This window comes from Saimiri boliviensis, chromosome 20 (assembly GCF_048565385.1).
Source record: "Saimiri boliviensis isolate mSaiBol1 chromosome 20, mSaiBol1.pri, whole genome shotgun sequence".
Lineage (NCBI taxonomy): Eukaryota > Metazoa > Chordata > Mammalia > Primates > Cebidae > Saimiri > Saimiri boliviensis.
Window position 1 is genome coordinate 34,211,634 of NC_133468.1, and position 27,367 is coordinate 34,239,000.

Below are 27,367 nucleotides of genomic sequence, written 5' to 3' on the forward strand. Positions count from 1 at the left end.
CCCATCCTATGGGAAGCCAGGTAAAATGGATTCAGGGGCCTGGCTCTGAGGCACTCTGGCAGTTTGCATTTCAGTTTCCTCCCGTACGGTGTTTTCCGCCCAGCCTTCCAGAGGTTCGGGCACTCAGACCCAGTCTCATGTAGCAGCTGCCCTGATGAGGTCCTGTTGAATCTTTCCAGGATCGGCGACCCCTTCATTTTCCATTGGTGCGGGATCCAAGACCCCAGGGGCTCGACAGCGGCTGCAGGCCCGAAGGCAGCACACCCGCAAAAAATAGCCTTTGTCTCCTGGCCCCATTTCCCTACCCCTTCCCTAAATCTGGACCTTGGCACCTGCTAGGAAGAGCCTTTGACCCTTCGAGTTCCATACAGCAAACCTACCCCAGTCACCAGAGGGTAGTGGCAGCCCTGGGGCCCTTTCCCTTTTCCTGGAGGAAGCACGAACGAGCCTCGGGGATGGGGAAGCAGGACGCCGCAGGTCCAAAGCCCGTGACCTTTACTTGAACAGTTCCACTGGGGATGCTGGAGAACTCAAGAAACACCTGTATATAGCGTCCGCTGCCCTGACTCCCGCTTAGCACACCCTTAGGCAGGCGCCCCTTCCACCTTTCCCCGAGAGCCGTCGTCGTCGGAGGGTGCAGGATTGAGCCCGCCTGGATTGCTGTTGTGCACCTGATGGGATTCGGGAAATGGGCTGTCCCTAAAGCTTTAACCTTGCTCTGCTTGGCTGTGAGAAGCGGTTCTCCTCTGGTCCCTTCCGGGGACTCTTACTTCCCCATTTCTTGCTGCTGTGTCCCTCACCGGTTTCCTGCAGGATTCCTTTTTAAATGCCCTTGAATCTAGCTTTGCCTTGGAGACCCCAGCGGGTGCTGCTCCTGCTGTTTTCCTCCTGCCAAGTCTGAATCAATGTTTAAATCTCCAACCCTCTGCCAGTTTGGCCCCTCAAAGCTTGGTGGCTCGACTGTTAGCCTGGCAGAGCCAGGGGTGAGATACCTCGCTCCAAGAGGAAGCAGCTCTTGGAGCAGGCAGGATGCCCGCCGCTGCTTCCGCCGCCTCCTCTCCCAGCCGCCCTTTGGCCTCATCAGGCCCTCGTCTGCCTCTCCGGGATTGTATGTTTCAAGACCTGTCCTGTGTTCGTCTGTCTGCTGCTCTGTGTATTGCTCTTTGAATCGAGTTTGGAGGAAGAACTGAGTTGTATGGGTGGCGGCATGTTGGTAGTGCCGGACTTACTGCTTCAGGTTTCCTGGAGCCTCGCTCACTGAGTGTGGAAAGTAGCACCACTTTATGGCTACAAGTGCTGACTCCTGAATTTTCCAATGGTGTTTGGACTTTAAGGGCTGGCAGCCCAGGAGGATGGGGCCAGGGAAAAGCAAAGACCTCTGCCCTCTGCAGTTTCTTTCTGTCCCACTATCTGACCTCACTGGAGGCGACATCACCCAGAGCATGTGTTAGAAAACCTACATTAATGAACCAGATTTTTAAAACCCTATTTTTCCTAAACAGGGCCCTCTGCAGCCCATCCTCACCTTCCTTCATTCTGAAACCACAAACCCTGGGCCCAGGAGCCTTGCTGCCACGCCCAACCTCTTTGAGAGAAGTATGAATGCGTGTGTCTAAATTAAAAGAAAAAAATATTTAAACATTTTTTAACAAAAATTTATTTTTATATTTAAGCTAAATTGCCTTTTAAATTCCTTCAAGCTTGGTTCACTGAGGTGGTTAAGTATAAATGCTATTGACTAGGAATTAGCTGTATAGTTAAGTTATGCCTGTGTGAAGAGGCTCAGATGCTGTCCCAGGCAGCTTTCTGAGGGACTAGAGCCCCTTCTGGCCACGTTATATAAACTGTAATTCTTATTTTATAAATAATGTGATGTAGATGTAACCGGTGGCCCCTCCCCGTGGTGACCGAGGGTTAGTGTTCGGTGGCGGGGACGCTCCTGCCGGCCCTCAGAACAGCTCCGATCCTTGTTCATACCTTGCGTGCGCAGCTGAGCGGGGAGCGAACCTTAAGCCCAATACCTGTTGGGACTGGAGGGTCGGGGTGGGCCCGGGCCTAGAAATCAAGCTTCTACCTGCACCTTCCGTAAGGTAGACCCTCTAGTTTCAGTACCTGAGCTAGTTTACCTCAGTTCCACAGGCGGGACAGCCAGTCCGGGAGCCGTGAGTGTGAATGTGGATGTGTACAGTATGTACACTGGACAGGAGCGGGAGGCTGGAACTTTCCTTACAGATAAAGACTTCATTCCTGTTGAGTCTAGCTGGAATTTTTAGTATGAATGTGAGATTTTTCTCCTGCTTACGTCACTAAGAATAAAAACTGTGATCTATCATAGAACACGCTCTGCGTTTTATTTTTGTGGGCAACACTTTTTCTCACTAGCAAGAACATAGCCCAAGGAAGGGAACCAGTAGCCCATCTGCTGCCTGCGGTGAGGCCCAGGGCCCTCCATGGAGAGGACAGGTGTCTTCCTTTCCCACCAGGAAGGAGGCAGCCCGGAGCCCCTGCTATGTGCCAGGCAGCGTGTAAGCACTAGCTGCAGCTTGTCGCCGTCTCTTCTTTCCCTTTGGGGCTGGGCTGGGTGTGCGTTCTGGCGCCGACACTTGGGCCTGTGAAGCTGAGCTAGAGAAGTGCAACGTGAGATGTGCTGGGGTCAGCCTGTCTCCCCCAAGCATGCTCCCGCTCGCTCACCTCAGTGCCTCAGCCCGTTCAATTACGGCAACGAAGAAGCCACCACTGAGTGTGGTCTCGGGGGAGGCCCGGAGGCAGTGCTCTGCACCTGGGAACCTGCTCAGGCCTCGGTGGGGCCAGGCGGGCAGGACAGGAGCTAGCCTGCGAGAGAAACAGGTGTTGGGTAAGAGAGCCACTCACTGCTGCCCCCCACGACCCTGGTACACGCCCATTACCTGAAGGCGCCCGGGTTCTGCTGCAGGGCATCTCGCACCACATCTTCATTCTCCTCCTGGCAAAGGGAGCACGTAGAGTAGACGAGCCGCTGCAGGGAGGGGAAAGTGAGCGCGTGGCACAAGGCTCGCTGCTGGAACCCTGCCAGCGCGTGCAGGCGCGCCGGGTGAGGTGTGCACGCGCCAGGCTCCTCCAGCTGTCTGCTCGGCATACCTGAGGAAAAGGCACCTCAGTCCTGAAATCCCAAGAACTTTTGCCCCAGGGTCCCAAGCCCATTAACGCGTCAGAACTAACACCAAAACGACTCCAGTTCTAGGCGGCTGTGGACCTGCGAGTCCCTCGGCCACACCTCCTCCCATCTCACCTGAGCCACTGCAGGAAGGATCCAGCAGGATGTAGCGGACCTGACTGTAGCGCGGATCTGAGGGGGAGACTGCCAGGAAGTCCTCCTCAGCCAGCTCACAGCAGGAGACGCCGGCCCGGGCCAGCAGAGTGGCCATGGACGCCAGCCGCTTGGCATCCAGGTCAAAGGCAAAGATCTTCCTAGGGAGAGGGCAGAGCGGGAGTCAGCTGAGAACGTTTGGAGCAGCTAAGGGGCTGCGTGCTAAGTCAGGACACACAATATTGAAATGGCCTATATTTGTTTTTTTGAACTAGAGTCTCACGCTGTTGCCCAGGCTGGAGTGCAGTGGCGCAATCTCGGCTCACCGCAACCTCCACCTCCTGGGTTCAAGCAATTCTCCTGCCTCAGCCTCCTGAGTAGTTGGGACTACAGGCGCCTGCCACCATGCCCAGCTAATTTTTTGTACTTTTAGTAGAGACAGGGTTTCACCATGTTGGCCAGGCTGGTTTTGAACTCCTGACTTCATCATCCGCCTACCTAAGCCTCCCAAAGTGCTGGGATTACAGCCATGAGCCACCATGCCCAGTAAAAATGGCCAACATTTAAAGGGTCCAGGGTCAGAAGTAACTGGCCTGGGGTCTCTGCCCTGAGGGCTAAGGGATCCACGTCTCACCTGCAGTGGGGGAAGCTTAGCTTGGGGCAACCATGAACTGCTTTGGTGCAGCAGCAAATAGTTAAGCAAAAACCACCCTTTCGGCCTTCATGACCCACTGAAAGGGTGGAGGATCAAAACCCACGCCCCCACCCCCGCACCCTGCCACCCTTTCAGCCTTCATGACCCACTGAAAGGGTAGAGGATCAAGCCCCACGCCCTCCCCCCACCCCCCGCCCGCTGCTGAGGTGGCACTCACCCTTGGTTCTTTAGAAGAGCAGCCAAGTGACTCGTCTTATTGCCTGGGGCAGCACATGCATCGATGACGTGGGAGCCCGGTGGAGGGTCCAGCAGCATGGCTGGGAGGCAGCTGGCCTGACGGGCAGAGCACCGGGGCCAGGTGAAGAGACCCCAGGCTGACCCCTTCCCGAGCGCACCCATTTTTCCTTTTCCATTCCTCTTACCCTACCCTGTCCTGCAGAATGAGGTGCCCGGCCTGGTACAGTGGGTGTTCGTGTAGATCTGTCTGGGTGGGAAACACCAGCAACTCCGGCACCAAGGGGTCCAGGAGAAAACGCTTCCCCTTGAGGGCTCGGAGGTCGTCAACGCTGCCGGGGAAGAGGAACCATTCATTCATCATTTCCCCAGTTTCGCCCTGCCACGCCCCATTTCAACAGTTCATTCATGCAACAAATGTTTACTACGGCTACCGAGAAATAAACAAGGTGACCGGCAGTGGAATCTGCAGTCGAGGGAATGGGCTCTCAAGCCAGAATGACTAGGCTTAGGAGCCCCCTCTACCGTTTACCTGCAGTGGGAGCCTGGACAAGTGATTGAATCGAAAGCCTGGCGGGCACCCCTGCAAACTAGTAGGTGTGAGAATTCAGTAATGTAATATATCCAAGATACTTACTTGGCACAAATTAATAAACATTAGCTATTCCTGTTGAAGTATAACCTTGGAGAAAGGTTACTTTCCGGGGCGGGGGTGAAGAGATGCAGGGAGGTGAGGTCTGAGCTCATTCTTGATGAATGAGGAGTTAAGTCACGTGAGGCGCATAGGTTAAAATTACATTCACTATAACTCGGCAAAGGAGTACTGCCCACTCTACCCGACCCATGCAGACATGGGCCTAGAGAGTCGCATGTCTCAGTCCAGAAATCCATCAAAGTGGCAGAGCTGGAATTCAAATGCAACCAGCTGCTCTCTGCTAGTCCACCCTGGTGTCCAAGCAGCACGGCAGAGACAGAAGGAAGAGGGTCTTACAAGGTGGAGGGAAGGGAGAGGGGAGGAGGCAGCTGCTCAGAGCCACCAAAGGACAAAGCAGGAGCCAGGTGTGAGCCCAGTGGAGGAGGCCTCAGGGCGGGGAGCAGCCACACCAGTGCGGCAGATGGGCCTGGGGAGGAAGCAGGAGGGACAGCACACTGGAGCCGAGAACGCACTTAGCAGGGGAGTGACAGCATCAGAGCTGCAGGTAGATTTTTTTTTTTCTTTTTTTTTTTTTGAGATGGAGTCTTGCTCTGTTGCCCAGGCTGGAGTGCAGTGGCACCATCTTGGCGCAGTACAACCTCCGCCTCCCAGGTTCAAGCAATTCTGCCTCAGCCTCCTGAGTAGCTGGGACTACAGGCGCACGCCACCACATCCAGCTAACTTCTGTATTTTTAGTAGAGACGGGTTATCACCACATTGGCCAGGATGGTCTCTATCTCTTGACCTCACGGTCTGCCCGCCTTGGCCTCCCAAAGTGCTGGGAATACAGGCATAAGCCACCATGCCTGGCCGCCTTTAGAGTTTTCTACAGTAACCACAAGGAGGAAAATAGAGCAAGAAAGTCTGGACGCAGAGACCACTCTGGGAGCTTCTTGTGGTCATCCCAGTAAGAAATGATGAGTGCTAGCCGGGCGCGGTGGCTCAAGCCTGTAATCCCAGCACTTTGGGAGGCTGAGGCGGGTGGATCACGAGGTCAAGAGATCGAGACCACCCTGGTCAACATGGTGAAACCCCGTCTCTACTAAACATACAAAACATTAGCTGGGCATGGTGGTGCGTGCCTGTAATCCCAGCTACTCAGGAGGCTGAGGCAGGAGAATTGCCTAAACCCAGGAGGCAGAGGTTGTGGTGAGCCAAGATTGCGCCATTGCACTCCAGCCTGGGTAACAAGAGCAAAACTCCATCTCAAAAAAAAAAAAAAAAAGAAATGATGAGTGCTTAACGTAGGCAGTGTCCAAGAGAATGAAGAGGAAGGAGTGGAGGCCGGGCACAGTGGCTCACACCTCTAATCCCAGCTATTTGGGAGGCTGAGGCAGGAATATCGCTTGAACCTGGGTGGCAGAAGTTGAAGTGAGCCGAGATCGTGCCACTGCACTCCAACCTGAGTGCGACTCGGTCTAAAAAAGAGAGAAAGGAGTAGAGCTGGGAAAGGTGCTGAAGGTGGAGAAGTAAATGATTGGAGGCAGAGAAAGCGCCTAGGCTAACTGTTTCTGGCAGGACTGGATGGGAAGAAGATGGTGACACATGCTAGATTAAACTGGGGGATGCACTAGGTCTAAAGTCTGAGGGAAGATGATGAATGTGGCATCTATGGTGCATGCATATGAAGCTGAGGAGAGAGGAATACACGAGGGAAGTCTACGCTGGGCTGTGAGAATCAGCAGGTGGGAGGCAGGCGTTAAAGCCAGAGAAAAAAGAGGGATGCAAAGAAGAATGTAGGCTGGGACTCCTAGAAGTTCAGTGTTTAAGGGATGGGACAAGGACAGACTGTGGAGATGAAGAAACGGCTGGAAACGGAGGAGGAAAGCCCAGTGAGCACAGTCACAACTATGCAGCCTCTTCTCTTCTACCCCACGCACTTCTCACTACCCCACGCACCTCCCGAGATGAGGGCAGCCAAGTTCTCACCTGGAAGCCCGACCCTGATAGGAGAAACCTTTTCTCTTGAAATAATCGACTACATCATCGGAGCAAGTCTTGAGAGTGTTGACACGCACAAATCGAGGCAGCTGGGAGGCTAGGATGCAATGAGCAGTGAGTAAGCAGGAGCAAAGTTCCTGCCTCCTCCACCCGCCCCCCCACCCCACCCCAACTCATTCTACTCACCTGGACCAGGCCTGGATCCCACTTCCAGCAGGTCCTCATTCCGGCTCACACCCCGATGAACCTTGAGCCGAGCCAACTCAGCCTTGAGCCTCGCTTGGTGCCGGCCCAACAGAGCCTTCCATCGGCCCCCACCCCCTCGAAAGCCCTTCCCCAACAACAGCTCATACACTAGCACCTGGGGATGAAGAAACAAAGACAAAAACGCCCTAAGCATTAAGCATTAATGCCTCAGAACTAACTCTAACAGAGCCCTTGGTGTGGAGTGGCTGAACAGATCACCTGTCCACATGATTACAGATAAATGTGGGGTAGTTCCTTATTCAAGATCACACCAGAAATTAACAACAGAACAGGATCGGAACCTGGCGTCTTGCTTCCCAGTCCTGAAACCTTTCCCCACTGAAGTTCACCAGTAGACCTCTGCACCCAATCCTTCTTGCCAACATTACCCTTTCGTTGTTGGTGGTGGTTTTTTTTTTCTTTTTTGAGACGGAGTTTCGCTTTTGTTACCCAGGCTGGAGTGCAATGGCGCGATCTCGGCTCACCGCAACCTTCGCCTCCTGGTTCAGGCAATTCTCCTGCCTCAGCCTCCTGAGTAGCTGGGATTACAGGCACGCGCCACCATGCCCAGCTAATTTTTTTGTATTTTTAGTAGAGACGGGGTTTCACCACGTTGACCAGGATGGTCTCGAGCTCTTGACCTCGTGATCCACCCGCCTCGGCCTCCCAAAGTGCTGGGATTACAGGCTTGAGCCACCGCGCCCGGCCTCCTTTCGTTTTTTTTTTTTTTTTTAAAGAATTGGGGTCTAGCTCTGTCGCCCAGGCTGAAGTCCAGTGGCCAGATCATAGCTCACTGCAGCTTCGAATTCCTGGGCTCAAGTGATCCTCCCTTTTCAGCCGCCCGAGTAGCTGGGAACACAGGTGCGCGACCACACCCGACTTCCTTAGCGTCTCCGCCACTACTACTTTATAATTCGGTTATTTAATCCCTCACACAGTTCAAAGTTACAGCATTTTCACCCCATCTCAACTCGTAACCCAGGAAAGGTCTGCCCATGCTCTTTCCAGATAAGCGACTTGAGCACGGCAGCAGAGCTGCGACTAAATGACAAGGCGCTGACCGTCGGGACTCACTTCCCCGCGCGCCCTTTCCCTTTCCTCACCTTGGCCAGGTGCGGCCGCAGCTTCTTCTCCGCGCGGAGGAGGCCGGCGCTGGCAATCACCGCGTCCAGCACCGCGGAGTAGCGCTGCGTCTCGCACACCAGTGCGTACAGCTGCTTCACGTTCTGTGCGGCGGAGGGAGACAAGCTGGGTCGCGGGTCCCACCTGTCCCCACCTCCCGACCGCATCCCGGCCCGTCCCACCCTATCCCAGGTTCCCCACCCCACCCCTACTTCTCGCGCCCAGGCCCGGTACCTGGAAGTTGCTGGAGTACACCAGCCCCTTGATGGAGCCCTGGCGGCTCTCCACGCCTGCCAGGACGCCTGCCGCGGCAGCGTACACCGCCATAGTTCCGCACACCTTTACGGCTCTGTCGCAAAGCGCACCCGGCTCTGCGCCCGCCCGGATTTCCGGGGTCAAAAAGCACGACCTTCCGGGACCGGAAGTACCCGTCCCCCAGCCGAAAAGCGTGTGTGTGATCGCCCACCTGCCCAGATCGGAAGTGCCGTGCTGCGAGTCCGTTTTACCATTTCTCTGGTTCTTCAGTCTTTGCCAATCTGATGGGCAAATAATGAGATTTTACTGCTGTTTAACTGCAGTTATTGAGGTTGAATATCTTCACGTGTATTGGTAATTATACATAATTTGCTTTTTTTTTTTTTTTTAAAAAGAGTCGCTCAGTAGCGCAATCTCAGCTCACTGCAACCTCTGCCTCCCGGGTTCAAGCTATTCTCCTGCTTCAGCCGCCCGGAGTAACTGGGATTACAGGTGCCCAACACCATGCCCAGCTAGTTTTTGTGTTTTTAGTAGAGACGGGGTTTCACCACGTTGGCCAGGTGGTCTCGAACTCCTGACCTCAGGTGATCATCCGCCTCAGCCTCCCAAAGTGCGAGGATTACAGGCGTGAGCCCCTAGGCCTGACCATAATTGTGTGTCTCTGTTTATTGTCTTAGGTTCCTTTGCCATGTCTTCCGATGGCTCTGTTCTCAGGGTGGGTTTTTCCGGGTAATGGCAGAGACGGTCCCAGCAGCTCCAGGTTCACAATCTGGTTCACGATACCTGCCACTCACCCCCCACCAGTAACCTTACTTATCAGTCCCCAGAGCCAAGCAAGAAAGCGCATGTGGTATTTGGGTACCTGAAATGGGCCCGTTTGGCCACAGTATGTAGGTGTGATCCAGACCTCAAAGCCACAATAACGAGGTTTTTTGTCTTTTGTTTTTGATGAGATCTCAAGTCACCCAGGCTGCAGTGCAGTGGCACCATCAAAGCTCACCGCAACCTCAAACTATTGGGCTCAAGTGATCCTCCCACCTCACCTTCAAATAGCTGGGACTACAGGCATGCACCACCACACCCAGCTAATTTTATCTTTTGTAGAGATGGGGTTTCACCATGTATAGCAGGCGTCCCCAAACTTTTTACACAGGGGGCCAGTTCACTGTCCCTGAGACCATTGGAGGGCCGCCACATACTGTGCTCCTCTCAGTGACCACCAATGAAAGAGGTGCCCCTTCCTGAAGTGCGGCGCAGGGGGGCGGATAAATGGCCTCAGGGGGCCGCATGCGGCCCGCGGGCCATAGTTTGGGGACGCCTGATGTATAGTCTCAAACTCCTGGCCTCAAGCAATCCTCCCACCTCGGCCTCCCAAAGTAGTAATTACAGGCATGAGCCACTGTGCCCAGCAAGGATTTTGTTCTTTATCTTGAGAGAAATGGTAGTCCTCTTAAGGGTTTTAAGTCTCTGAGTGCTGTGCTCACATATACTTCTTTAAAAGATCAGTCTGGCCAAGTGCGGTGGCTCACATCTGCAATCCCAGCCCTTTGGGAGGCCAAGGCAAGCACATCACTTGAGGTCAGGAGTTTGAGACTAGCCTGGCCAACATGGCAAAATCCCAGCTACTCAGGAGGCTGAGGTATGAGAATCACTTGAACCCAGGAGGCAGAGGTTGCAGTGAGCTGAGATCATGCCACTGCACTCCAGCCCGGGGGATAGAGCGAGACTCCCAAAAGTAAATAAAGATCAGTCTGGCTACAGTGTAGAGATATAGGATGGACAGAGGCAGAGTTGAGGCAAGGAGATACCAATGGGGATCATGGCAGTCACCTAGGCAAGAACTGGTGGCCTGGACTGAGTCGGTGGAGTCCAGTTGAAGTTGGCAGTGTGACTGCTAAGTCCACAGAACTTGCTCAGGAAGGAGGACAGCTCAAGAATAACTCATCGGTTTTGGGGTTTTCGGTTTGGGCAGCTGACACAGTGCTGGTGTGTGTTTTGGTAGGATGGGGAAACCTAGGGTGGTGGAGTGAACAATGGCCACCCAGAGAGAGCAGGCCCTAATTCCTAGAGCCTGACAGTGTCACCTTCTATCGAAGAGATCTGTAGGCGTGGTGAGGTGAAGGGGTTTGGAGAGGAGGTGGTTATCCACGATTATCTGGGCAGGCCCACGCATCATCACAAGTATCCCTGTAAGAGAGAGGCAGAGGAAGACCAGGCGCAGGGGCTCACACCTGTAGTCCCAGCACTTTGGAGGCCATGGTGGGAGGACTGCTTGAGGCCCAGACCAGCCTGGGTAACATAGCAAGATCCTGTCTCTACTAAAAATTTTGTTTGGGCCGGGCGCGGGGGCTCAAGCCTGTAATCCCAGCACTTTGGGAGGCCGAGGCGGGTGGATCACGAGGTCAAGAGATCGAGACCATCCTGGTCAACACGGTGAAACCCCGTCTCTACTAAAAAAAATACAAAAAATTAGCTGGGCATGGTGGTGCGTGCCTGTAATCCCAGCTACTCAGGAGGCTGAGGCAGGAGAATTGCCTGAACTCAGGAGGCGGAGGTTGCGGTGAGCCGAGATCGCGCCATTGCACTCCAGCCTGGGTAACAAGAGCGAAACTCCGTCTCAAAAAAAAAAAAAAAAAAAAAAAAAAAAAATTTTGTTTGGTTTGTTTTTGGGACACAGTTTCACTCTTGTTGCCCAGGCTGGAGTGCAGTGGCACAATCTCAGCTCACCACAACCTCCGCCTCCTGGGTTCAAGTGATTCTCCTGCTTCAGCCTCCCAAGTAGCTGGGATTACAGGCATGTACCACCACACCAGGCTAATTTTGTATTTTTAGTAGAGATGGGGTTTCTCCATGTTGGTCAGGCTAGTCTCAAACTCCTGACTTCAGGTGATCCACCCGCCCTGGCCTCCCAAAGTACTGGGATTACAGGCATGAGCCACCGCACCGGGCCTCTACTAAAAATTTAATTACCTGGGCATAGTGGCAGACATTTGTCCCAGTTACTGAGGAGGCTGAGGCAGGAGGATTGCTTGAGCTCACGAGGTCAAGGGTGCAGTGAGCTATGATTGCACCACTGCACTCCAGCCTGGGCGACACAGCGAGATCCTGTCTCTAAAAATAAAGACTTAAGGCTGTGCACGGTGGCTCATGCCTGTAATCCCAGCACTTTGAGAGGCCGAGGTGGGCGGATCACCTGAGGTCAGGAGTTCGAGACCAGCCTGGCTAACACAGCAAAACCCCATCTCTACTAAAAATACAAAAATTAGCTGAGCGTGGGATACGCGTCTATAATCCCAGCTACTCGGGAGGCTGGGGCAGGAGAATCGCTTGAACCTGGGAGGTGGAGGTTGCCGTGAGCTGAGATCAGACCACCGCACTCCAGCCTGGGTGACAGAGTGAGACTCCAAAAAAAAAAAAAAAAACCATAAAAAGACTCAAGCATAAAGCAGTGTGTATGTATAGCAACTAATATTTGCAAATAATTTAAAGTGAAATCATGTCAGATTTATTATCCTTGGTAGTAGTAGAAACTTGCCAGTGATAAGGAAAAGGCACCTGTGGGACTACTGCCCTCAGTTGGCATCATCTGTGCAGAGGGCATGGTTAGAAGGGACTGGGGGGAGCTGTGTGTGTCCTGTGGCTGCCAAGGCCTGGGGGCAGAAGTTTACAAATACCCCCCTGACTGACGAGAAAGGGATTGGGGTCCTGTTCCCTATCATTAAATGTTCCAGGGACACAGACTTGAAAACCTTCCTAGCCCATGAAGATACCACCTCGGGACCCAGCAGAAACCCAGGAGTCCCTGGTGCCCTGCCGGGATGGGCCTGTGGGCCAGCAGGATCCCTACAGCTTGGTGGGCTGATCCGGGCTGGGGTGACCAGGCCCACTTGGAGGGGGCAGCACCATGGGCAACGAGTTGCTGCCCCTCTCGTGCCAGCAGGTGTCCAGGATGGGGTAGAGCTTGCCCTGGAAGTCGGCCTGGAAGGTGTAGAGCGGCCGCAGGTCGTCGGGGCGGTCGGCATCGAAGAAGGTGAGCTCGCCCTGCTCGTAGTGCAGGTAGACCCCAATGCGGTGGGGGTGGCCCGACACGGGCAGGGGCACCCGCGGGCAGGCGAAGGCTTCATACACCCGGCCCTCCTTCAGGCCGATCAGCCACACACCGTGCTCAGGGGACCTGTTCAGCTTGCCCTTACGGCTGGCTGTGCCCTTGATGACCCCCAGGCGCCAGTCACTCTTGCTGCCCACCACCACCTCCCAGTAGTGGCGGCCACAGGAGAAGCCTCGGCTGGTCAGGACGCAGGTGCTGTAGTCAAAGCGCTCCGGCTGGCTGGCGCGCCGCTGGGCCAGGAGCCCGCACTGCACCACCGTGTTGCCCTTGGAGAGCTCCAAGAGCGGGTGGGCAGTGGCAGGGTCCAGCTTGAGAGGCTCCGGGGCTGGGAAGAAGATCACAGAGGGCCTGTGAAGCCATGCAGAGGGCCATAGACACCCCCGCCCCACCCCTCCAGAGGCTGATGCAGGCCCTGAGCTCCCCAAGGAGAAGGGCTGTGTCAGCCTCATCTCTCTAGCCCCAGGGCCTAGAAGGGGCCAGTACAGGGCTGCTGAATGAATGAATGCATGCATGAATGAATGAATGAATGAATGAGGGGATAGAGCTGTACATAAAGAAGATCAATGGTGATTGTATCCACCAAAGGCAAAGCCAGGGTTTATATAAAAGGGAGCCACCTTGGTGGGCTGTAGGGGCTGGGGTGGCTGGGAACACTGGGCTCAGGGGCTCTGGCCCGCCTGCCTGAGGCAGAGGTGCTGTGGGAAGGACCCAGAAGACACCTGTCCCATGAGACTACAGCTCAACCGCTGTTGGATTTTCTAGCCTAGTCAGCCTATTCAGGGACAAAGTAGTGCACCTGAGCTTTTTGCTAGCTACCAGCTGATCTGTTCACCCCAGAAATGTGAATTCCCCCTCCAGGGAACCCTGGTGTTCCCAGGCTGGTGGCCATGTCATTCCAGCCTCTGCTTCCGTCCTCACATGGCCTTTTCTGTACATGTCCTTCTAATCTTCCTCTGCTTTGCTTTTTTTTTTTTTCTTTGAGACAGTCTTGCTCTGTCACCCAGAGCAGGAGGCAAAGAAAGTGGTGAACCCCTTGTTTGAGAAAAGGCTTAAGACTTTTGGCACTGGACAAGACCTCCAGCCAAAAGGGGCCTCACCTGCTTTGTGCAGTGGTCCCGCTCTGTCAGGCTGCAGAGGAGACAGGCATCCTCTGTAAGCGGCTCAAAGTGCCTCCTGCCATCAACCAGTTCACACAGGCCCTGGGCCGCGCAATGGCTGCCCAGCTGCTTCAGCTGGCCCACAAGTACAGACCAGAGGCCAAGCAAGACAGGCAGCGGAAGCTGTTGGCCCCGGCTGAGAAGAAAACTGCCGGCAAGAGGGACGTCCCCACTGAGAGGCCACCTGTCCTTGGGGCAGGAATTAACAGCGGTACCGCCTTGGTGGAGAACAAGAAGGTTCAGCTGGGCCAGGCAGAGTGGCTCACACCTGTAATCCCCGCACTTCGGGAGGCTGAGGCGGGCAGATCACGAGGCTAGGAGTTTGCAAGCAGCCTGGCCGACATAATGAAACCCTCATCTCTACTAAAAATGCAAAAATTCGCCGGACATGGTGGCACACGCCTGTAGTCCCAACTACTTGGGAGGCTGAGGCAGAATTGCTTGAAGCCGGGAGGCAGAGGCTGCAGTGAGCTGAGATCACACAACTTCATTCCAGCCCTGGGCAACAGAGCAAAACTGCATCTCATTAAAAAAAAAAAAAAAAAAAAAAAGGCGACAACGACTCAGCTAGTGGTGACTGCAGACAGCGTGGGTCCCGTCGAGCTGGCTGTCTTTCTGCCTGACCTCTGTTGTAAAATGGGGGTCCCTGACTGCATCATCAAGGGGAAGGCAAGGCTGGGACGTCTAGTCCCCAGGAACACCTGCACTGCTGTCGCCTTCACACAGGTTAACTCAGAAGACAAAGGAGCTTTGGAAGCTACCAAGACTAATCACAAGGACGGGTATGATGAGATCCACTGTCACTGGGGAGGCAGTGTCCTGGGTCCCAAGTCTGTGGCTCACATTGTCAAGCTCAAAAAGGTAAAGGCTAAAGAACCCACCACTGGCCAGGCGCGGTGGCTCACGCCTGTGATTCCAGCACTTTGGGAGGCCGAGGCAGGCGGATCACCTGAGGTCAGAGTTCAAGACCAGCCTGACCGTGGAGAAACCCCGTCTCTATTAAAAAAGAACCCACCACTAAACGGGGTGAAACGTACACTGTTGAGTTTTCTGTACATTAAGATAATACAAATTTTCCTTAAAAAAAAAAAAAAAGAAATGTGAAATGTACAAACAGGACTCAGTTCACAGACTGCAATTTTTTCCTTTCCCTCCCCTTTTTATCTATTTATTTTTTTTTTTTTTTGAGACGAAGTCTCACTCTGTTGCCCAGGCTGGAGTGTGGTGGCACGATCTTGGCTCACTGCAACCTCCGCCTCCCAGGTTCAAGTGATTCTCCTGCCTCAGCCTCCCAAGTAGCTGGGATTACAGGTGTGTGCCACCACACCCAGCTAGTTTTTGTATTTTTAGTAGAGATGAGGTTTCACCATGTTGGTCAGGCTGGTCTCGAACTCCTGACCTCGTGATCTGCCCACCTTGGCCTCCCAAAGTGTTGGGATTACAGACGTGAGCCACCGCGCCCGGCCCTGTTCCTTTTTTTTTTTTCTTCTTTTCTTACTTACTGATGAGGTCTCCTCTGTGGCCCAGGCTCGAGTGCAGTGGTGCCATCGTAGCTCACTGCAGCCTCCCAACTCCTGGGCTCAAGCGAGCCTCCTGCCTCAGCCTCCTGAGTAGCTGGGACCACAGGCACATGACACCACACCCCACTAATTATTTTTTGTAGAGATGTTGTCTCACTATGTTGCTCAGGCTGGTCTCGAACTCCTGGCCTCAAGCAGTCCTCCCACCTTGTCCTCCCAAGGTGCTGGGATTACAGGCATCAGCCTCCATGCCTGGCCCCTTCTTTTATATAAACCCTATTTTTGCCTTTGGTGGATGAAATCACTGTTAGCAATCTCCCTTATGTACAAAAGAACATGCTAGTAATAAAGGAATGAAATGTGTTTGAGTTGTTTTTGACAGAGCAATAACTAATAGGTTGGTTCAAAAGTAATTGCAGTTTTTGCCATTAAAAAGGACTTTTTTTTTTTTTTTTTTTGAGACGATGTTTTGCTCTTGGTGCCCAGGCTGGAGTACAGTGACGTGATCTCAACTTACTGCAACCTCCACCTCCCCAGTGCAAGTGATTCTCCTGCCTCAGCCTCCCAAGTAGCTGGGGTCACAGGTGTGTGCCACCACGGCCAGCTAATTTTTGTATTATTAGTAGAGACAAGGTTTCACCCTGTTGGCCAGGCTGGTCTCAAACTCCTGACCTCAGATGATCCGCCCTCCTCAGCCTCCCAAAGTGCTGGGATTACAGGCGTGAGCCACGGTGCCTGGCCAAAAAGTATATTACTTTTAAAAGAAATGGCAAAAACCGCAATTACTTTTGCACCAACCTAATACCATTTAGGAACTACTAAACTGCAACACGTGTGTGTCTGTATACAATCTCTGCCTCCCAGCCTGGTGGGTGCCAATACTCCACGTCACACCTGAGGAACTGGGGCTCAGAAAGGACACAACTTGCCCAGCCACTGCCTAGGAAGGGATGGAGGGAGCGGGTACCCAGGCTGTTCAGAAACTCAGTCCATGCTCTCACCAGGACCCTCCACAAACCTCCATCTACAGAGTTCTCTGTAGCTTAACCTCTCTCTGACACAGTCGACGAACCCGCCCTGGGCGGCAGCCTTCAGGAAGGAGGATGGGTCAGGGTCTCACCTGGCAGAACTTTCCGGAAGAGCCTTTTCCACACGGTCAGCTTGATGTCCGCCTGGTGGAGGCCTGGCTTGAAGGAGATGGGGCTGAATGCGCCTTCCAAGGGCCGGGCCTGCTGCAGCTCCGTCCTGCAAGTGACAGTTCACAGTACAAGAGAGCGATGGCCCACGTGGCCTGCCCACCCCTCCATCCTAGCTATGTCTACCCAGCCAGATCCACAGCGCAGGACTGCAGTCACGATGCCCATCGTCCCCTCCCCTGCACAGCCCCTTCAGAGAGGACCCAGCTCCTTCCTCCAAGTGGAACACACTATAGCAGTGCTTCCCAGCGTGCAGGTCTGGGGACTACCAGTGCTGGGTGGAAATCGGTTCAACCTGTTCCCATTGGAAAGCCAACGGTCCCCCCGGGAAATGGTCAGAAATGCAGGTTCTTAGGCTCCACACCAGACCTGCCAATCAGAAACCAATTACGGGGGCCAAATAAAATGTCTTCTTTTTGAGTCAGGGTTTCACTCTGTCACCCAGGCTGGAGTGCAGTGGTGTGATTTTGACTCAGTACAGCTTTGACCTCCTGGGCTCAAGTGATCCTCCCACCTCAGCCTACCTAGCAGCTGGGACCACAGGCATGTGCCACCATGCCCAGCTAATCTTTTTGATATCGCAGAGACAGTTTCGCCATATTGCCCAGGCTGGTCTTGAACTCCTGAGCTCAAGCGATCCACCCACCTTGGCCTCCCAAAGTGCTTGGATCACAGGCATGAACCACCACGACCAGACTTTTTTTTTTTTTTTTTTTTGAGATGGAGTCCCGCTCTGTCACCCAGGCTGGAGTGCAGTGGCACAATCTCAGCTCACTGAAACCTCCTCCTCCCAGGTTCAAGTGTTTCTCCTGCATCAGCCTCCCAAATAGCTGGGATTACAGGCACACACCACCACACCCAGCTAATTTTTGTATTTTTCATTGAGATGGGGTTTCACCGTGACCTCAAGTGATCCTTCCACCTTGACCTCCCAAAGTGCTGGGAGGGATTACAGGTATGAGCCACCACGCCCAGCCTCCGTCCCTTCATTTAAACCCATGTCTCGTGGCTCATGCCTATAATCCAAGCACTTTGGAGGCCAAGGCAGGCGGATCACCTGAGGTCGGGAGTTCAAGACCAGCCTGACCAACATGGTGAGACCCCGTCTTTAAAATAAATAAATATCTAAGTAAACCCATGTCTCCTAGGCAAATTGTCTCTAAGACTAAAAGAAATGTGGGAAACAAGGAGTGTCCCATAAACAGCGAGTGAGGAAGGCTTGGGAACTGCACGATGTGTTCATTTGTCAGGTCTAGAACAGGAACCTGCTCTCTTCCCACGATCTGCAGAGCAAGTTTCTTTTTTTTTTTTTTTTTTTTTTTTGAGACGGAGTTCTGCTCTTGTTACCCAGGCTGGAGTGCAATGGCGCGATCTCGGCTCACCGCAACCTCCGCCTCCTGGGTTCAGGCAATTCTCCTGCCTCAGCCTCCTGAGTAGCTGGGATTACAGGCACGCACCACCATGCCCGGCTAATTTTTTGTATTTTTAGTAGAGACGGGGTTTCACCATGTTGACCGGGATGGTCTCGATCTCTCGACCTCGTGATCCACCCGCCTCGGCCTCCCAAAGTGCTGGGATTACAGGCTTGAGCCACCGCGCCCGGCCAGCAGAGCAAGTTTCGAGCCGCCCCACTTCTGGCCATTTCCCTCTGCCAGCTCCCCCTCCTCCGATCCCCTGCCTGACACCCAGCCACGCTGAGCTTCTCATAACCAGAGTCTGCACACCACTCCCCTTTTACAGGACCGTTCCCTCGGCTTGCCTGGGCCCTTCTCAGCCATCGGGCCTGTGCCTCTCTGCCAGGGCCCCCGCTCCTCCTCCCGAGACGGGCTTGCTCCGTCACCCAGGCTGGACCATGCAGGAGCATGATCATGACTCACCACAGTGTCAACCTTTTGGGTTCAAGCAATCCCTCGGCCTCAGCCTCGTGACGATCGTGGACTATAGGCACATGGCACCACGCCCAGCTAATTTTTTTGTTTTTGAGACCAAGTCTCGTTCTGTCGCCCAGGCTGGAGTGCAGTGGCACCATCTTGGCTCACTGCAACCTCTGCCTCCGCAGTTCAAGTGTTTGTCCTACCTCAGCCTTCTGAGTAGCTGAGATTACAGGCACACACCACCATGCCTGGTAATTTTTGTATTTTTAGGAGAGACGGGGTTTCAGCATGCTGGCCAGGCCGGTCTTGAACTCCTGACCTCATGATCCGCCTGCCTCAGCCTCCCTAAATGCTGGGATTACAGGCGTGAGCCACCATGCCTGGCCTAATTTTTTTATTTTTTGTATTTTTTGTAGAGATGAATCTTACTATGTTGGCCAGGCTAGTCTTGAACTCCTGGCCTCCAGCAGTCCTCCTGCCTTGGCCTCCCAAAGTGCTGGGACTGCAGGCATGAACTACCCTCCTCTAGTATTTCTGTAGCTTGAAGGCACCTCTGCTGTTCTAGGTACCCACAGTTCACCATCTGCCTCCCCACCCATCTGCGAGACCCTTGAAGGCAGGGAGGTGACTTTCTCTGTTTTCAGGCTCAGTTACAGAGCCAGCTGTGGGCAGCTGCTCGGGAGGCGCTGGTTAAGCCGAATGGAGGAGCCAGTGCAGCTGAGATGCCCGTGCCCGCGGCCACCAGACCCTGGCTGAGCTCTCTCCAAGGTTATTACCTGGAGGCCATGGAGTGGAACCTCTGGAAGGCAAGAGAGAGTGAAGTTAAGGCTAGGGAGTGGGAAGCCAGGGCGCTGTTAGAAGGGGAAGGCCCTGGGGCGATGGCGATGGGACGCCTCCCCATCCACTCACCCGCATGAACTCGTGGTGCTCCTCATTGCCGAACTGCTTCAGCACACACTCGGCTTGGGCCAGCCGCTCCCGGGCTCCCTGGGCCTGCTCCAGCTGCATGTCCAGGGAGGCCACCAGGCCACGGGTGTGACCCCCTATCCCCTCCAGGCAGCGGGCCTTCTCCTCGTCCACCAGGTGGCGCAGCTCCTGGAACTCGCGGCGGATCACCCAGCTGAAGACATCTGACTCATTCTGGGACAGGGAGGGCTGGTCACTGTGGAGTCACAGCCAGGCTGCCAGGCTCTGGCTGGCCTCGGTATCCCCAGGGCCTTCCTGACCGCTGGACCTGGGACCTGAGTCCCAGGGGAGGCTGCATGGGCTGATGCCAGGCAGAGAGTTCACACCATGCTTCGAGAGCCCTGGAGGTGGCCGTGGAGAGGGTGACCCCCGGCTCCCATTTCAGATGGAGTGGCTCTGCTTTGGCCTTTTTTTTTTTTTTTTTTTTTTGGAGACTGGGTCTTGGCCAGATGCGGTGGCTCACGCTTGTAATCCCAGCACTTTGGGAGGCCGAGGTGGGTGGATCATGAGGTCAGGAGTTCAATACCAGGCTGATGGTTTAATACCAAGATGGTGAAACCCCATCTCTACTAAAAACTACAAAAATTAGCCAGGCGCAGCGGCATACACCTGGAACCCCAGCTACTCAGGAGGCTGAGGCAGGAGAATCAGTTGAACCGGGTGGCAGAGGCTGCAGTGGGCCAAGATTGCACCACTGCACTCTAGCCTGCGTGACAGAGTGAGACTCCATCTCAAAAAAAAAAGGTCTCACTCTGTCGCTCAGGCTGGAGTGCAGTGACATGATCATAGCTCACTACAGCCTCAACCTCCCAGCCTCAAGCAATCCTCCTGCCTCAGCCTCCCAAGTTGCTGGGATTGTAATCCAGCATGCCACCACACCCCACACTGGCTATTTCAGCTGCTAAAAGTGCATGTAAGCTTTTGTTTTATCACAGGGTTGTTCGGAAGGCCCTGGGAGAGCAGGCTTCACCATGCGGGAGCCAGAGCTTCCTGCAGAACCCTGAGCTCTGCCTCTGCGCGGCCAGACTGACACCACCTGTCACGCAAGGGTGAGGAGGGTAAACGAGGGATGCCCGGTGCCCCTGGATGTTGCCTGGCTCCTGTTTCTGCTTCCCAGTCACCTCCAGGGCTGGAGCTCCACACCTCCCAGCCCCATGCACCTCTCATTTTGGGAGATCAGCCAGTGCCAAGGGCTGCCAACCTCTCCATGCCTGTGCCCCCAGGTACTGGAAGGCACCATGGCAGGCTGGCAAGGTCAAGCAGACACAAGTGGCACAGGGGCGGAGGAGTCACACCCGTGCTTTGAGCTGTTTACCCCTGGGACTCAAGTCCTGGGTTATCTCAGTCCCAAGGACACAGAGGACAAAAGCCAACTTGGAGCCAGTCCTGACGACAACTGGGTTGAATTCCCCTAAGAGGCTTTGCGCTTTCCCCACCCTGCCCCGGAATGCATTGAGTTCTGGCTTTATATGGAAGGCATGGCTTTCAGTAAAAGACCAATGAGAACGGAGCTCTACAGGAAAGTGAAGGTGGCCGGTCCCGGGCAGGGGGCAGAGGGAAGGGGCACTCACGACGATCCGGGTCCGGTTGTTCACCAGTTTGGCGATGAGCTCATCCACCTTCTTCTGCTCCTGCTTCAGCTCAGAGATGAGGGCTGCGAGCTCCTCCTGGAGACAACAGGCCGTGGCACCATGAGCAGCTGACCCCTTCCCCTCTCAGCTCCTTGAGTCACCTTCCTGGGAGTATCCCAATGGCACAAGCACTCCCAGGGAAACCAGGGTGGAAACCAGAGCCACCCAGGTGCCCTTGAGTCCAAAACAGGTTAAATTGTTGAAGAATAGTCCAGGCGCAGTGGCTCATGCCTGTAATCCCAGCACTTTGGGAGAGCGAAGCGGGTGGATCACTTGAGGTCAGGAGTTCAAAACTAGCCTAGCCAACATGGCAAAACCCCGTTTCTACTAAAATACAAAAATTAGCCAGGTGTGGTGGCACGTGCCTGTAATCCCAGCTACTTGGGAGGTTGAGGCAGGAGAATCGCTTGAACCTGGGAGGCAGAGGTTGCATGAGCCAAGATCATGCCACTGCACTCCAGCCTGGGTGACAGAGCGAGACTCTGTCTCAAAAGAAAAAAAAAATAGGCTGGGAGCAGTGGCTTATGCCTGTAATCCCAGCACTTTGGGAGACTGAGGTAGGACATCACTTGAGGGCAGGAGTTCAAGACTAGCCTGGCCAACATGATGAAACCCCATTTCTATTTAAAAAAAAAAAAACTTGGCTAGGCATAGTGGCTCACGCCTGTAATCGCAGCACTTTGGGAGGAGGAGGCAGGCAGATCACCAGGTCAGGAGCTCTCTACAAAAAATACAAAAATTAGGCCAGGTGCGGTGGCTCACACCTGTAATCCCAGCACTTTGGGAGGCCAAGGTGGGCAGATCACAAGGTCAAGAGATCGAAACCATCCTGGCCAACATGGTGAAACCCCGTCTCTACTAAAAAAAATACATAAGTTAGGTGAGCATGGTGGCGCACGCCTGTAGTCCCAGCTACTTGGGAGGCTGAGGCAGGAGACTTGCTTGAACCTGGGAGGAGGAGGTTGCAGTGAGCCGAGATCGCACCACTGCACTCCAGCCCGGTGCCTGGCAACAGAGCAAGACTCTATCTCAAAAAAAACAAAAACAAAAACACAAAAACAAAAACAAATTAGCTGGGCCTGGTGGCTCGCACCTGTCATCCCAGCTACTCGGGAGGCTGAGGCAGAAGAATCGCTTGAACACGGAAGGTAGAGGTTGCAATGAGCTGAGATCACCACTCCACTCCAGCCTGGCGCCTGGCGACAGAGCAAGACTCTGTCTCAAAAAAAAAAAAAAAAAAAAAAAATACAAAAATTAGCCAGGTGTGGTGGTGCACCCCTGTAGTCCCAGCGACTTGGGAGGCTGAGGCAGGAGAATCACATGAACCTGGGAGGTGGAGGTTGCAGTGAGCCAACATGGTGCCACTGCACTCCAGCCCGGGTGACACAGTGAGACTCCATCTCAAAAAATAAAAATAAAAAATAAAATAATTCAAGAATATTCTAGGCTGGGCACAGTGGCTCATGCCTATAATCCCAGCACTTGAGGAGGCCAAGGTAGGAGGATCACTTGAGGGAGTTTGAGACCAGCCTGGGCAACACAGTGAGATCTCAGCTCTATTTTTTCCAAGAATAGTCTGCATTGACAGCAGGAATTTCCCAGACAGAAGAGGATCTCGAATGTCACCCCTCCCCCGCTGCATGACACGGAGAGTCACTGAATGTTACAGCTACCAGAAGTTACCATGTGATGTTGGCACTTTCTGGATTGAATGCTGCCTGTAGGGGGCCCACCAGATGAACTCTGGTCACCAGCAAATCCAGAATTAGTGGGTATTTGATCAGGAGCCATCACAAAAAGGCCGGCGCCAGGTCAGGCTAATTCTAGGGCCAGTGGGGCTTACACGGGCCTGGGTTAAACATGGGGAATCCCCCACCTATAAGCACCTGAATCCCTTCCTGGTGGGCTTGGACACAGCATGGATTTACAACCTCCCCAAGCTGACGTAAATGCACTTCTCCTGGACTGCCCTGGGCCCAAATCTGACCTGGCCTGGACCACCGTCTGCTCCACAACTTGACCGTGTCAGTTTGTACCCATGCAATGTACGCAATCTTTGGCTTGGATCGTGCCCAAGCACCAGAGAGCTGCAAGGGCCTTTCAGGAAGGGAGTTGGGTAAAGAATAAAGCACTTGCTGGCGTAAACGGACAGAGTCCTTGCTCTGCAGAATGGAGCTTCAGGGTATCTCACAGTGGCCCAAGAACGGATTCCAATGTCCCCCTCCCCAGGCAGACAGATGGAACTCATTCCTTCCCGGTGAGAGGAACTAAGTTATGCAAATCAATACACCCATCAATCAAGCATCTCAAGAGCTCAGTAAACAGGAGGCAACAGGAACGCCTAAAAGAGGATAATAAGGGAGTGCAATTTAGCTGCATTCCGTGTTGCAGCAGAGCAGAGCCTTGGGATCATCAAAACCCAAATCTGGCCAGGTGCCGTGGCTCATGCCTGTGATCCCAACACTTTGGGAGGCCGAGGTGGGAGGATCAATTAAGGCCAGGAGTTTGAGTCCAGCCCTGACAAAACAGTGGGACCCTGTCTCTACCCCCGCCCCCCCCCAAAGAAGTTAAGGCCAGATCTAAAACAGGGCCCCAAGCTGGCTGCTAGATCCTAACCACAAAGGAGGGACAAGCTTCCAGCCTCTCTCTCTCCTTCCCATCAGCTAATAAAACACAGACTCAGCTTCCTCACCTGCAGCTGGCTTCCACCTGCCACACCCCCCTCGACCTGCTCTGGCTAAGACAGTTCTTACAGCGACGTCTACCGGACGCTTTGCAGTCCTCAAAGCCACTTCACACACATGACCTCCTCCTACAGGAGGCCGCACTCAGCCAGTGTTCCTGCTCTGACCACTCTTATCCCCTTTTCAGAGCTCGCTCTCACTCAATCCAGATTTTAAGCCTGGCACCCCTTGGGGTCATCATCAGGGTCTTCCCTGACCACTGCGCAGACTCTCCTGCGTTGGGCTTCAGTGAGCACCCGGAGGAAGGACCCTTCACACCTCTTGGCCGAGCCCCATCACTCTCCCGGTCTGCACACCCCTCAACCTGCCTGCACATGCCCAGGCACCTCCCACTCCACCTGCCCACGCCGCGTCCTCCCTGCGATCACCTCATCTGTCCAAGGGGAAAATTACAAGGAGGGAGGAGGAGGAAGTTGAGTCCTCCTTGCCACAAACAGCTGCCAGGGTTTTTTCTTTTCAAAATTTGTCTTTGGTCTGCCCCAGGCCTTTGTCCCAGTTCCCACCCACCTAGATCCTGGCACCCTTATCCCTCGCTCCGTCCTTCAGCCTCAGCCGAAAAGCCACCCTCTGCCAGAGGGATCTGAGCACATCCTCACCTGCTTAAAGCCCTCCCGCCCCCACCCTGCCCCCCTCATACTGTGAATAAACTCCAAATCGCTTCCCGGCTCACACTGGCCTCCCCGTGCCCCGGCGACCTATCTCACCCCCGCCAGCTTTATGGAACGACTTGTGTGTCCTCAAAAGCACGATGGCGTCTGCCTTCCGGTCTGCACATGCTGTCTTTATGCCCGGAGTGCTTTTCCACCTCTGCTTTTCCTATCACGTCCTCCTTATTGCACAGGTCTCAGCTTAGCAAGCCCACTTCCTCCAGGAAGCCATCCCTGACCACCTGAGACCATGCAGGATCCATGTTCTAGGTGATCTTGAAACTGCCGTTACAAATTTGTAACAGAGAGTGAAAGCGATCTGACCTAACCAACTCCATCTTGCTTCAAACCTCCAAGTTGTCCTCCTTCATTCCTGGGCATAGGCTGAAGTAACTTTGGGAGGAACTTAGTATTTATTTATTTATTTATTTATGAGACCACATCTCTGTTGCCCAGGCTGGAGTGCAGTGGTGCGGTCTCGGCTCACTGCAACCTCTGCCTCCCAGGTTCAAGCAATTCTGCTGCTTCAGCCTCCTGAGTAGCTGGGATTACAGGCACGCACCACCACACCCAACTAATTTCTGTTATTTTTAGTAGAGACGGGGTTTCACCATGTTGGTCAGGCTGGTCTCAGACTCTTGACCTTGTGATCTGCCCACCTCAGCCTCCCAAAGTGCTGGGATTACAGGTGTGAGCCACTGCCCCCGGCCTATTTTTATTTACGTATTTAGAGACAGAATCTCGCTCTGTTGCCCAGGCTGGAGTGCAGTAGCACAATCTCGGTTCACTGCAAACTCCGCCTCCCAGGTTCAAGCAATTCTCCTGCCTCAGCCTCCCGAGTAGCTGGGATTACAGGCACCTGCCACCGCGCCTGGCTAATTTTTGTAGTTTTAGTAGAGACAGGGTTTCACCATCTTGGCCAGGCTGGTCTTGAACTGATCTCATGATCTACCCACTTCGGCCTCCCAAAGTGCTGAGATTACAGGCATGAGCCACCACGCCCGGCCAACCAGACTAATTTTGAAATTTTTGTAGAGCCAGGGTCTCACTATGTTGCCCAGGCTGGTCTCAAACTCCTGGACTCAAATGATCCACCCCCCTCAGCCTCCCAAAATAATACCTGGCTGGGTATTATATATATAAAACACCTGTTATAAAACACGTGGCTGGGTGGTTACGGGTGTTTTACATATTTAACACCCAGCCAGGTATTATTATTACTTGTCTTAAAGGATGGTCTGCTAGGTTTGGGGCAATGGCCTAGAAAGCCAGGAGTTCACTGATTCTGCATTTTGGACGTTTACAATGTGCCCGGCATGGCTCCAGGCACTGAAATACACCAGGGAACAAAATGAAGTCCCCACCCTCATGCCCCAAAGTGCAAACAGGGGAGTGTCCAGAAACAAGGGACATAGGGCAGTGGCACATGCCTGTAATTCCAGCACTTTGGGAGGCCGAGGCAGGAGGATCGTTGGAGGCAAAGGAGTTCAACACCAGCCTGGGCAACATAACAAGACCCCATTTCTACAAAACATAAAAAACGAGCTGGGCATGGTGGTGCGCAGCGGTAGTCCCAGCTACTCAGGCGGCTGATGCGGGAGGATCGCTTGAGCCCAGGAACTGGAGGCCGCAGTGAGCCATGACTGCACCACTGCACTCCAGCCTGGGCAACAGAGTGAGACCTGTCTCCAAAAAGAAAAAAGGAAAAGAGAGAGAGAGAAAGAGGTGAAGGAGGAGAAAGAGAAAGGGAAGGGGAAGGCGGGGAAGGGGGGAAGGGGCAGAAGCGGGGAAGGGGGGAAGGAGGGGCCTGTGCGTGCGGCTTCGATCCCTGGCACCTGGGTGGAGCCGCCGCTCAAACGCTGAGGACTGAATGCGCCGGAGCGGGCTGGAGGGAAATCGAGGACAGCTGGATCCGTTTATGGCCAGGTGATGGCGCCAGAGAGCACAGGATCCGGTCCCCGCGGGCCGTGCCGCCCGCGCCCCCCCGCCCCCGTCCCCCCAGCCCGCTCCCCACCTTCATGCGGCTGTAGACGGTGGAGACGGGCGTGACCGGGTGGTGCTGGTGGGAGCCCAGCAGGCCGCAGAGGCCGCAGATGAGCTCCTGGTCCTTCTCGCAGAAGAGGCTGAGCGGGTTCCGGTGGTGCTCGCAGACCTTGGGCTCCGGGTCCCCAGGGAGCCTGAGGGCTTCGATCACCCGGGCCAGGGAGACGTTGGGCGGGGAGCTGCTGCCGTCCACCGCCTGCCGGCACACGGGGCAGCGCAGCTCGGCGTCCAGGTGGCAGGACAGGGAGACTAGGCAGCTCTTGCAGTAGGAGTGACCGCACTGCAGCATCAGGGGCTCCTTGAAGACCTCCAGGCAGATGGGACACTGCAGCCGGTCCTCCAGCTCGGGCAGGCTCACCTGCCAAGCCATCCACACTGCCCGGGCTGAAACACAGGCTTCCGTCGTCAGTCCTGTCCCCTCCCCTCCCTCTGTCCAGAACTCACCCGCCACCCTCAACCCCAAGGACCACCAGAATCTTAAAGGAAAGACTTTCAGTCCTGGATTCCAGTCCTAACCCACATGACCTTGGACCCTTTACCCCATCTGTAAAACAAAAGACTGCAATGAAAAAACTGGTCCCTTGAAGGGTGTGTGTGTGTGGGGGGGGGGGGGGTGTCTACATTTTTTACTCAAATTTGGAGGCAAACGTGAAAGGGGCCATCTGCAGAGTCATTTGCAGTGACCCTAATAATGCAGTGTCCAGCCCCAGCAGGCACCCAGACCTAGGACTGGACAGCAAAACCCGGAAAAGCTCCCCAACCTTCTAGATCAGTTCCCAAACATTCCAGAAACGGTTGAAAACACAGGCGTAATAGAGATTCCAGAGCTCCACCTTCAAAGGATCTGCTTCAGGGGGTCTCCAGGGAGACCCAGAACTCTACATTTACAGGGGACATTCCCAGATAATTCTAGAGAGCCTGGGTCCTGCAAGGTCTCGCCCCTGATCTGCCACCTGCTTCCCTGAGAAAGCTTGTCCATGAGACAGGAGAAGCAGCAGCAGCCCCCAGGAAGCCCGACACTGGAATACCTGGCTCCTCACGATCCGCT

The 27,367-nt window shown here is 54.3% G+C and overlaps 3 protein-coding genes across 4 annotated transcripts in view; 1 reads left to right on the forward strand and 2 right to left on the reverse strand.

The window, feature by feature from the left end:
* POM121C (POM121 transmembrane nucleoporin C) overlaps positions 1 to 2,337 on the forward strand; it is a 24,231-nt gene extending 21,894 nt beyond the window's left edge. The window contains exon 13 of the mRNA XM_003934121.4: positions 180 to 2,337. Coding sequence (XP_003934170.3) covers positions 180 to 277 — 98 coding nt within the window. The 3' untranslated portion in view covers positions 278 to 2,337. The remainder of the gene's footprint in view (positions 1 to 179) is intronic.
* On the reverse strand, positions 2,328 to 8,541 carry NSUN5 (NOP2/Sun RNA methyltransferase 5). Of its 2 annotated transcripts, XM_039460308.2 has the most exons (10): positions 8,413 to 8,541; positions 8,160 to 8,282; positions 6,997 to 7,171; positions 6,799 to 6,907; positions 4,369 to 4,507; positions 4,159 to 4,274; positions 3,269 to 3,447; positions 2,907 to 3,117; positions 2,692 to 2,832; positions 2,328 to 2,622 (listed from the first exon to the last, which is right to left on the reverse strand). In XM_039460308.2, exons 1-10 carry the CDS (start codon positions 8,503 to 8,505, stop codon positions 2,508 to 2,510), a joined length of 1,401 nt encoding a protein of 466 aa, XP_039316242.1. In that variant the 5' UTR covers positions 8,506 to 8,541; the 3' UTR covers positions 2,328 to 2,507. The 2 variants fall into 2 exon arrangements, with proteins under 2 accessions (XP_039316242.1, XP_074246671.1); XM_074390570.1 differs by lacking the exon at positions 2,328 to 2,622 and having other exon boundaries at positions 2,743 to 2,832; positions 2,907 to 2,995; positions 8,413 to 8,524.
* A 3,735-nt stretch (positions 8,542 to 12,276) lies between these two features.
* Positions 12,277 to 26,703, reverse strand: TRIM50 (tripartite motif containing 50). The gene is made up of 6 exons (XM_010344630.3): positions 26,291 to 26,703; positions 20,826 to 20,921; positions 19,198 to 19,428; positions 19,065 to 19,087; positions 16,339 to 16,463; positions 12,277 to 12,866 (listed from the first exon to the last, which is right to left on the reverse strand). The coding sequence occupies exons 1-6, from the start codon at positions 26,687 to 26,689 to the stop codon at positions 12,277 to 12,279; spliced, it is 1,464 nt and encodes a 487-aa protein (XP_010342932.1). The 5' UTR covers positions 26,690 to 26,703.
* Between the last annotated feature and the right edge of the window lie 664 nt (positions 26,704 to 27,367).

Coding starts and splice junctions, on each gene's coding strand:
- NSUN5 (XM_039460308.2), bottom strand. CDS start 8,505: ATGGCGGTGTACGCTGCCGCGGCAGGCGTCCTGGCAGGCGTGGAGAGC. Junction 6,908..6,996: donor GGGATCCAGGCCTGGTCCAG/GTGAGTAGAATG, acceptor ATTGCATCCTAG/CCTCCCAGCTGCCTCGATTT. Junction 2,623..2,691: donor GAACGGGCTGAGGCACTGAG/GTGAGCGAGCGG, acceptor GCACTTCTCTAG/CTCAGCTTCACAGGCCCAAG.
- TRIM50 (XM_010344630.3), bottom strand. CDS start 26,689: ATGGCTTGGCAGGTGAGCCTGCCCGAGCTGGAGGACCGGCTGCAGTGT. Junction 19,088..19,197: donor AGCACCACGAGTTCATGCGG/GTGAGTGGATGG, acceptor CTTGCCTTCCAG/AGGTTCCACTCCATGGCCTC. Junction 12,867..16,338: donor CTTCCGGAAAGTTCTGCCAG/GTGAGACCCTGA, acceptor TCTTCTTCCCAG/CCCCGGAGCCTCTCAAGCTG.